General features: G+C 43.3%; 1 protein-coding gene across 1 annotated transcript in view; it reads right to left on the bottom strand.

Annotated features, from left to right (window-relative positions):
- setd2 (SET domain containing 2, histone lysine methyltransferase) overlaps positions 1-10,391 on the bottom strand; it is a 25,620-nt gene extending 15,229 nt beyond the window's left edge. The window contains exons 1-5 of the mRNA XM_008285671.1: positions 10,015-10,391; positions 8,496-8,617; positions 4,465-4,486; positions 373-4,346; positions 111-242 (exon numbers count right to left, since the gene is read on the bottom strand). Coding sequence (XP_008283893.1) covers positions 111-242; positions 373-4,346; positions 4,465-4,486; positions 8,496-8,524 — 4,157 coding nt within the window. The 5' untranslated portion in view covers positions 8,525-8,617; positions 10,015-10,391. The remainder of the gene's footprint in view (positions 1-110; positions 243-372; positions 4,347-4,464; positions 4,487-8,495; positions 8,618-10,014) is intronic.
- Between the last annotated feature and the right edge of the window lie 852 nt (positions 10,392-11,243).

The following is an 11,243-nucleotide window of genomic DNA, read 5'->3' as shown; positions in this document are numbered from 1 at the left end:
TAAAAGTACAAGATTTTACATTACAGTGAAAAAGGAGCCTACAGTGAGGGTAAAAAATTGACAGGAGCAAAAAAAAAAAAAAACACAGAAACCGGTAACTATTAACTTACCACTCAATCATCAGCAGCCGGTTTAAACAGTCTTCACCACATGCTAACACTCCTCTTGCGCGGTCCTCTTTGGGCAGCATCGGACACTCACACTGCATCCTCTTGATATCCCGATGAGATTTGCTTTTCTTTCTGCAAAAAAAAACAAAAAAACCCCAAAACATTAAAAGACCTCCATAGCCTAAAAGCACCTGAAAGTTTAATTTTGAAGTCACAGAAACACATCTGGATGTTTTGTCAGTCAGTCTGGACAACACCTTACCTCTCAGTGAGGTACAGGTTCTCCTCGATCAAGTCAAAGTAAGGGGGCATCTTTTTAGACCTGGAGAACTCCTTCCATTTATTGGAATCTTGAAAGTCCTGCAGAGTGAGCGAGGGACGGAGCTCAGCTTTTATGAGGGTTTCCTTCGAGACATCAGCTTCTCCCTGACGCTCCCGTTTGCCTGCAGGCCCGGCCTCCGCCTCGTTGTCCGAATCGGACTCGATCTCTGGACGCCGTTTCTTGGGAGGACCCCTGCCTCTGTGGGGTCTGAAACTGTCCTCTCTGGGGGTGTCGGGTACAGCAGAGCCCCTACTGTTGCTGCTTATTTCGTGAGCCTGCACAAAGCTCGACAACCCTGGAGCGTTAGGTCCGCTGCACTCGACAGCTGTTTTGCTAAGACTTGACAGTTTATCTCCATTGTAGTCGTCGTGGTCATTAGTGAGAGAGTCGGGATGGATTTCGCCTGAAGGATCCTGATAATGTTCGTGTGTGTGGAGGTAGGGTTTGCTGCTAGTCTGCATGTTTGGGGATTGGTGGGTGCAGGAGGCCATGCTCTGTGTGTGCTCCTGCCCCTTAGAGAAGGTTCCTGTCAGTTTAGTGTTTAGATGTGGCCCGTGGCTGCTGTCAGGCTGCTGGTACGTACTACTCGGCAGTTCTGGTTGAGTAAAATCCCAACGCATGCTGAATCCGTGCTTGTCACTGATGTTGTCGGCGCCGGCGAAATCGTCTTGTTGGTAACGCAAGTACACCCCATCACCTCTGCTACTGATATCATGCTGTTTGTGCCCTTCTTCACACTGTCTGGAATTGTCGAGTGTGTGGGTGGAATCGGTGGCACTTCCATGGGCACTGATATGACCGGTTATGTAAGGCGGCGCGCTGACGGAGCTGGAACCCTCTGAGTGACTGGTGCTATCAATCATGTTGCTCTGCGATTGACACAACACGCTGCTGCTGAATGAATCATTTAAACCTGTGGGCTGTCTCTGCTGCAGGTTCACTTTATTTGGGACTTCACTGATATTCAAGTCGCCGTGCAGCTCTGGAATATTCCTGCATGGTGAGGCACCCCTGTCCTCCGCATCCATGGTTAGGGTAGAATTCTTTGGCACCACTACTACAGAGTGCAACTGTTTAATAGCCTCGCCGCAATCGGAGTCGTACTCCGAGTTGTCACTATCGCTGGCCTCACTCTGTCCTAATGCATCCTGATTAAGTGATGCTCTCTTGCTCTCTTTGCTCTTGTGAGTGCCGTCCTTGGATTTGTTTATATAATTATCACCATTCCAGCTCTGCGTCGTTGCGGCCGAGATGATCTGCGGCGTTTCGTTTCGGTGCCGAGGCTCGTCTGTGTCTGCTTTTTGAGAAACAGTCAGTGTTAAGTCACAGTGGTCGATGCTGGTGCTTGCTTGCGAAGGCTCACTTTGGTCTTTGTATTTGTAAGTCACAGATATGCTGTCTGAGCTGACTTCTTGCTCAGATATCTCAGTCTGCCTCACCGGTTTGGAATGTGTTACAGCTTCGTGCTGATTATTATCTTTCATGTCAGAGTCTTGTTGGCTATTGTCTTTTGAAAACTCTATTTTTTTGACAGAGATCACCTTTTTAACGGTGGGTTTACTCTCTGCACAAACTGCCCTCTGTGAGTTATCGCTCTCTGAGGCGTCCTGCCCAACAATATCCCACCGTGACTTCCTTGTGCAGCTGCTCTTTTTAACAGCATCCATATTTTGCTGTCCTTGCACCAGCTGATTCTCAGATTCAAGACACGATGAATCAGATTTGACACTTGCGTCAGACTGCTTGTCGACAGTCAAATCTCTACTCAGCTCAGCGATCTCTGCTTTAGTGTTCTGCTGGACATCGTGTGCGTCGGGTATATCCATTGTGTCAAGTAAGGACTTTGGCCCAGGTGAACATTCAAAAACATTTTCGTCCTGGTTGCACATTACACTCTCACTACTACTGCATGAATTTACGACAGCTGCATTTGAGTTCGCATGTGGTTGATTATTAGACAAAAGGTCATCCGGGGATGCATGCGTTAGGCATTCACCAACGGTTATATGTGAGGCATTTTTATTTTCATTTTCAAAATCTGATTTTGTTTCCGTCTCTGCCTTGGATGGCAATTCTTGCAAACTAGTATTCGTGCACAAGTCCGTGTCCTTAACGTCCTGATAACTATGTTCTAGTTGTGAATCAGATTTTTCCTTATCACCGTGAGAACACAACTCAGTGGTGCTTCCGTGTGATGGCGATTTGCCAGGACTGTGAAACACGTCGTTCGATTGTCTATCATGTCCAGTGGATTTTACAGAAGATCTAGAAGGCGTCGTCTGTTTTGACTCCGGACTCCTGGTTTTGTTTTGGTAGGTTTTACAGTTTTCCAAGGATCCAGAGCTTTTGTCAGAGGGCTGTGATCTTCCCTTATGATCTGCCTCAGAGTCACTGGAGCTGCTTTTTTGGCGTTTTTCATATGTTTGAGAGTGGGTGTAATTACTGGAGGAAGAGGATCTGTTGTTGTTTTCCGTCTTGTGATAGCTGCTAGATTTACGGTAACTGGAGTCCAAATCAGGAGAGCACTTGCGCTGTGAGTCAGAGTCTGATAATCGCTTTGAAGTCCTTTCAGACTTTGACGATTGTGTTCTTTTATCCAACTCAGAAGAGTGAGGGGAATCTACAGATTTAGAGGCTTTTTCAGATTTTGAGTAGGAAGATGACTTTGAATCTTTATGTGAGCTTGAGTAGTTGGATGACCTACACAAGTCACTTGTCCTTGTCCTTGTCTTCCTATGGTCATCTTCAGAGTCAGAACTGTCCCGAGTTCTGTCAGTGCGAGAACGAGAACGTCTTCTATCTCTGCGAGGAGAGCTCCTGTGCGATCTCCGATCCGATTCGTGATAGTATGACCTTTCAGAGCGTGACCCTCTGTCGCCTCTGCACCTCTCGGATCTGGAGTGGGATGAACTTGTTCGAGATCCTCTTGATCGAGACCGTGATCTGGACCTGGACCTCCTGCGATCCTTGTCTGATCGCGATGAGCGTGAGGATGTGTGTCTGGAATCGCGGTCTGATTTGGAATAGCTTGAAGACCTTTCGTGATTCTCTGACCGCTTCGAGGAACTTTTTTCCCTTTCTTCCACGTGTGAACCAGAGGAAGACTTCTTTACCTCTTTGCTTCTGCTGTCAGAGTTTGTTTTGCTTTTGGAATCAACTGATTTGCGGCTGGAAGACATCTGGGCTGAATCCCCATCAGATTCGGAGCCAGGGGGAGCACTATCTGACTGTGACCTGGTTTTCCTTTTGTATACGTTATTGTTGTCCTGCTCAGTACTGCTGGAACTCTCTCCATCTTTTCCTGAGGAAGCAGCTGGCTTCTTGAGGCTCGGAGTTACCCTGGTCTCAGAGGCTTCAATGTGAGCATTTTCAGAGGGGCAAACGCTGAGGACATTCTGAGGCTGAGGTGCAGGAAATTCAGCTTCACTCTTACTCGTTGACTTCGGCAAAACCTGCGATTCAGAGGCGTGTGGCTCTTCTGGCGTAACAGACGTTGGTTTCTCTTCAGTCACAGAAACGCTAAGAATTTGCTTTTTAAAATGCATCTTTGCTAAGTCCGTTTTCAGTTTAGTGGCTGAGGAGACTGGTGTTTGAGAAGGTGTCTCTGGTATCGATGTTGGCACCGAGTGTGTCTGCTTTTGCTCAGTTTTGCCGTCCGTGCTCTTCCCTGCTTTGTCTGAGGTTGGCAAGGCAGCGTGAGGTTCAGCGACAGACTTATCAGGACTGGGCGGGATGAAGAACGAGCTCTGCAGAGGCTTCTTTATGTGTGAGAAGCTGAAGGACACTTTCTGACGACCCTGATCCTCGAGGTTGACCTTCATCTTGGTCCCTTTAGGCAAGAGATGGTTGGACAGCACGACTCTGGGAGACAGGCTTTTGATTAGAGCAGCTTTGGAAAGGCCCTCCACCTTTACCTACAATAAAAGCGAAACCACAAATAAACATTCTACCTCAGGTTTCTGACATTATCATAACAAAGGCTGCTAAAATGTTCAAAAGACTGCACTCATTAGCTGTATTTAGGTTACTTACCGATGCACCACTCCCTTCCTCTCTGTGGTTGTGTAGGAGCACCATGGGAGCATGAAAGAGAGGAAATGCAGGAATCAATTTACGCAGTTTAGGTAGTAGAACAGACTAAATCTTTGAAACCAAAATCCACAAGGTAACCTAAACATACTGTCTGTGCTAATGGAGAACTGCTTCAAAGCACAAACCCGATCTAAAACAGTGTTGCGTGTTCAGTTTGTTCTGTTTTCTAAAAAAAAAACAAAAAAACATCCTTGTGAATTGACTCAAAGTTTACGTAAAGAACAGAAGCATGTATAGACAAACATATTTGCAGCTCATGTCTGCCAGGGTTGTAATTTACAAAGAGTAGAGAGTGACAGAGAATAGGAGGAATGGCTGACATGCAACAAAGGCCCGAGGATAGATTCCAACCCGGGGCGGCCACATGACGGTGTTTGTTTCAGCTACATGCTCGACTTGGCGCACTGACGAACAGGGAGTGACATTTAAATGGCAGGTAAATTACTGAAAGCTCTCCTGAGGCTGTCAGGTTCACTGACCTACAGTTGTCACATATATTAGATTTCCTCAAACTTTTACACTGAAAATGGGCCATTAGGATACTTGAAGAAGGGGGCGAGTGGTCGTAGTGAGCAAAATATTCTCCATGAAAACAAATAAATTAGGATTTTTTTTTTCTATTTTGAATTATATAATTGCCTGGTCTTGAATAATTAAAACTTTTAGGGCAAGAAGCGCTTAACTTTTGGTAAGATCAATACTTGATGTGTGTGAGTGTCACAAACACAGTTTACAACATTTTGGAAAGAGACAAAGACAATGATGAGCAACACTTTATATTCATATAAGCAGTGCTCCAATACCAAGACTACCATTTAGTACGCCAGAAAAAGATTAAGTATGCCAAAAATACTTCTACCACGTCTGTATTTTGCAGCATGCAAGCAAGCACGCCCTTTTGGCCATCATGAACGAAAATTTCTAGTTGGGATTTGTCTAATGCACATTTGATTTGCGATTTAATTTCTTGAAGTCAAGCTGCAGTTCAGCATTCACCGTCTCTTAGATTGAACACATATGATGGAACTTGCACTGCTGAGAGCACATAGACACGTGACAGCTCATTGCGCACTACAGGCCACATCAGATATGTGAGCAAAGAGGGTCAACGCTTAAATATTATGACCAAGAGTAAATCTCAACTTTATGCATACCGCGAGAAACAGAAGCGAGTTTGTAAAGGTGGTTGCAGTATGTACTGAAAAGAAAAACTATGTGATTTGGAATGCAGACAAAATGCAGCTCTGAGGAAATGGATACTTGTTTGGCTAAAGGCACTTTCTCTTGATTGTCCAGTTGACGGATGGTTCTCTATAGTACGTCTCTATCCAGTCCTGTAATAAAGTAATTTAGGAAATACTGAAACGTTTTCAACATAGACTTTAAATTGAAGTTATTTATTTTAAAATAAACTATCCCCTGGCAGCATCGACAATTGGCAATATTCGACACACCCAAACCATTTTGGAGCTGAGCCCTCATTCTCCAAGTATGAGACTAAACTCATGTTATAACGGTTGCTTAACCGCAATAGTCGGAGTATTCCTAATGTTTACTATGCGTGATCCTGGTGTAGAAGAAATGTGGAGCAAACATGAAAAGGGCCTGCAAACGACCAACAGGATGGATAAAACGGACATTCAACCCCAGCAGCTGTTACTCTGAGGCCAAAGCGCTAAACAAAGAGCCACCGAGCAGAGAAAGGCAACTATAGACATTTAGTGAACAATTGATGTGTGTTTACTTTCACGGTAATAGTCTACACTAGCTTGCAAGATTTATAGTCAAGGTCTAAATTTGTAATTCCCCGCTAATTCAGAAATCTATTCTTTTCAGACACAAAACCAGCAAAGGTTAGATTGAGTGTACATTTTCCAAATGCAATGCAGCATTGAAATATAGTTGGTGTGCTTCACTTTTTACAATCTCTTCGAAATGACAAGAAACCAAACTGAGCCACTATAGTCCACAGATCTGGAATACTTGGAGGACGATGAGTGAATATTTAGGAAACAAACATGAGCTGGATGATCCAACGGCCAGCCTGTGGTTCAGGCAGACTAAATTTGTTATCTGACATTTAGAGGGTACAGACCATAAGTATATGGACAGTTACACATCTTGTATTCTTCAGGCTCTGTGCTTTAGAACACTGGCGCAGAAAGAAGTGTGTGTGTGTGACATGCAGCCATTTTAATCCCAAAGGTTAGAGGTTCAAAACTAGCTGGACAGATGTGTATGAACTTAAACACAATTGTCATATTTGTGGAAAAATCCTCACATTCAAAGACTTCCTGAAGTCTCTGACCCACAACCATCAGCAGACACTTGACGTGTTGCCTGGTGATGCATTCTCAGCCAGAGCTTCACTGCAGCTTATTATGGGGTCTCTCTGCCTTCAGTCTGGTCGTCAGCAAGTGGAAGGCATACTCAATTGGACTGAGATCAGGTGACTGACTGGGCCAGTAAACAATATCTCACCTCTCCACATCCAAAAAGACTCACGACAAACACACAAGCTCTTTTGTGCAACGCTGAAATGACAAACAGCATCACAGAAAATGTTGTGTAGCGTCCAGTCACTTTTGAACTCTTAGAACTATTAGTTTCATTTCAAACTGAGCTTAAGCACAGAGCCTGAAGAATAAAGCTGATCAGCTATTTTGCGATTCTTCATCTACTCTCTTCGTTCAAGTCTTTGGCAACGGAAGCTTCTGCAGTTTGACCATTTTACACAATTTTGTGATGTCGCTGCTGAGTGTGGTCAGAAGCTGGAGTTGCACACCTTAATTTTTCTATTGTTGGTGCCTGCAATTAAGATTTTTGTGTTTCATCCCTCTTCCAAGAGGACATCAAAAGAAAATCTGTTTTGACAATGATCAAATGAACAAGAGCTTAAATATTTTTTTATTTGTTTTGTGATAATTACCACTCTATTAATTTCATTTATATTTATTCCTACCCCTAAATCTTAGTAAATAGACCTCTAACACACAAGAAATAGCTCAACTGTCTACACTGCTGAGACTTGCAACCAGGGTTCCCAAACACCAGAGGCAACAAATCACACACACACACACGCACACACACAAAAACAACAACAAAGAAGCACAGAAATACAAATGCTCAATGTGTAACAAGGTTGTGAATAACGCTTTCTGTTCTATTAAATGTGTCTGTTTTACTAAGGGCTGGTTTGATATACGTGCTGGGCAACAACTGGGTCATTTATTCCTTCAGGGTTTCAGTTTTCCTTTTTCTCTGTGACCTTCAAAATTAGACTCTTCTGCAGGGACACTGAGTTATAACAAGCAGCTTTAAATCAGATGATTACTGGACTGGATCTACTCGATCAGAAACCTCAACCTCTTAGCTTGACATCTAAAAATTCTTTTTACACCAAATATAAAAATGTCCCTTAAACTGCAAAGTGCTTCAAGTAATTAAACATAAGCAAAATGTTAAAAAATAAAAATAAAATACAGTGCACATCAATCTTTTCTGCACACCAACGTAAAAAGAAGTGAAATTTTAAATCGAGAAAGTTGCCTCTTTATTTAATTAGCATGTAATAGTTTTGTTCATGCAAAAGAATTAAATTACAAGCCCTTGTTTGGCAATTTTACCGTTAGCACTAATGAGACAAACAATAATGAACTGGATACTGACTACACAAAACACACCATCAAGACACTGGTGAGTTCAAAATAAATAAACAGATGAATACATATGAAGACAACATGTTACCATATGTCAACATTTTTTTTTAAATAGCCCAAAACAGTGCAGTAAATTAATCATCATACAACTTTTGGTATGTAAATAATTGTAGAAGCCTTCGGCTTAGCATGACCTTGAAGTCAACATGTTTTAACAGTAAAAAAAAAAGAGTGCCAGAAATAGTCGGCACAGGCTACATCCAACACATATTACAACTTGGTTACCACGCTATAATTTGTGCTGTCTAATACCTGATCTCTGACTTGAGCAGAGTGTCCATTGAGAAACACCTCTGGGATTAGTAGGCCTGAAGAGGCTGCTGGCCAAGAATAATCCAAATCAGAGAAATGAGCCCTCCAAAGTGACGCCACACCTGACAAAAAGAAAGATAAGGTTGCAATGAACGGAGTCTCTTTATCCAGAACAGCTTAAAGCCAATCTATGAGGAACTTGTACACTTGTAACATCATTAGCACCAGAAGAAAAGGATTGTAGAAATGCAGAAATTGATTTGATTATGTCACAATAAACATAGTGTTCAAAAGCTTCTCTGCATTATGCAAAACACAAAATTTCAAAAAGTGTGTGAAGCCACATGCACTGAGCCGTTGAACAGTAACGACTTCTGCAAGCATCCCTTCCTGACTTTAATGTTATCTGTCGTTGCAATGTGGCAGCATGTGTTAATATGTTTATCTACTACAGGACAAACATTTCCTCCTTTCATTGAGCTTGGAGGACTTTCACTCTCTGCTGCTGCTGCTTTAGCTGACAATGAACAGATAAAAGGTTACATTCACACATGGTTTATAAATAGTATCATGGTCGTAGATAGATGAAAAACATGGATGGATGCAGAGCGACGAGGGAACATGCATCTCATTATTATGCACATACGTCAAAAGCAAGCGAATGGCCTACAGAAAACCAAAGGTGGCTTGTGCAATTTATGGTATAGACCTCAATGAAAGCACACGGTGACTGTCTTGAGACAAAAATGGGGAAACTAACTAAAGCATGGCCTGTGCGGGAGGAGGGGATGCGGCCAAAAACATGGCCTTTAAAAGGATGAATCTACCCTCTGTGAAAACGAGCAGAGGAGGTGTTGCAAAATTTAGCTGCACATTTTATCGAGATATTCAAACTAGCCACACAACGGTAGGCATGTACGTAGTAAGCAGGCAGAAAACACGGCGAGCTACCCCACTGTGATGCTAGTTTATTAAAAATATCTGAAGCAGCTAAGCTAACTTAGGTAAGCTAGCAAAGAGAGCTTTCGTGGGCCATCTTTAAAGAAAGCTAGTATTTTGCTATGTATAATACAATGCGCTGTGTTACTGTCGACTAGCCAACACATATATACTTGAAAGTGTAGCTACTGTTGCATTAAAGGTGTTTTTCGGCTGCACTGGACAGGTAAACAATCGCTTCTGTATCCGAAGAGTCGAGGAATTAGCATTAGCGGCTAGCTATGTTAGCTAACTGTGACTAGCAGCGAGTATGCTAACGTGGCTGTTATAAACTTGTCTTAATTGTGTGCTAAGTCGCTGTAATGGAGATTTTCTCGACATTTGGAGCTCGATACTTTCCCAATTGTGTGGAAAAACTAGGGACCCTTTGGTGTACGTTTCCATTTTAGGATACAATGGACCCTAGAGTCTGTGCACCCGGCTTTACTAGCATGCTAGCTAATGATGTTTTGTTTTGTAGTAAGATGGTTTCACCAGAATTAACCCTCAGTAAACATCTGCTGCTGAACGAGATACTCACTTCACGAGGTGTTTAAGGTCACAAAGATCCCCCATCTTCCAAATCGCCAGCAACCGGGGCTTTGTGAAACATCAAGCAGCAATGTATGCCGACGTCAAATCCATACGGAGCTGTCGGAAATGATCGTCGTCTCAGAGGCTCCGCTGCTGCTGCTGCTGCGCCCCGACTCCAGCATGGGTGAGTGTTGGTACGACCGAGTTAGCTCACATAGTTAGCCGAGAGTTGGTGGAGGCATCGAAAACCAGTAAACACGAGAACCAAAGCCTCGAAAAGTGTCCTACGTTTGCAAACCTGTAAATCAGAATGTGAATCGCCGTGAAGGATTGCGTGCATGTCTTTAGGATACCTTTTGTTCCACTCCCGGATCCTCGCAGAGTCTCTCCGGCTGTGGCTGCTGGGCTCAACATCACATGATGTGTGAACACAGCTGGCGCGAACCCTGGAGCGCACTGCGGGTCCCAGACATCCAGGACAGTTAACGTTTGATGAAATCTAAAACTTGCACTACCTTGGCAGTACAACTAAAATCCTGTGAGCACAAACGTGAAACTAAAAAAAACAACTTGTAATCACTGATTAAAGAACATGTGCATTTAAAACAGAGCGAGACTGATGGAAATCGAGGCTAAACAATTGCAGATAGGACTGAATTTATTTATATATCTCTATGAAACAGCTTGAATACCTAGAGTAACCTCTTCATAAGGTCATGGTGCTACACATGCCTGCACAGTAGATGGCAGTATGCATCTTTTACGGTTGGTTTGCAGCCCCTTCTGAAGAAGGAGGAGGAGGAGGAATAAAAAATAATGAATGGGATTTTTGTCTGTGCAGATCATTAGATTCTCAGTCATCCAGGTCATTCTAATCCCCCTTTTTGGTTGTCATCCAAGAGTTCTGAGCTGAGGAAGGTGAAAACGCCTTCATGAACCAAAAAAGGATCCCTATGTGTCCTCTGCTGGAGCATTTAGGAATGAATGGGATCAATTGAGAGTACTTAAGTGAGGGTAAGCAGAAAGCAGAGATGCTGACACAGACATGCTTGAACAATTCGGACAATATTCGAACCACCAAAAAGGACAATAACTGAGAACTGCAGAGAAATTCACTGGGGTCTTCGTATTCAGGACTTATACATGTGCATGGTTAGGAAACAGGCACTTCACATGCTGCACAAAACCGATTCCAAATCATTCCCTCAGGTAGGCGCTGCAAAGCACCGAAAGGCA

The sequence above is a fragment of the Stegastes partitus genome, unplaced genomic scaffold, assembly GCF_000690725.1.
Source record: "Stegastes partitus isolate 25-593 unplaced genomic scaffold, Stegastes_partitus-1.0.2 Scaffold413, whole genome shotgun sequence".
NCBI lineage: Eukaryota > Metazoa > Chordata > Actinopteri > Pomacentridae > Stegastes > Stegastes partitus.
Note: the sequence above shows the minus strand (reverse complement) of the source record. Positions and strands in the feature narration are given on the sequence as shown.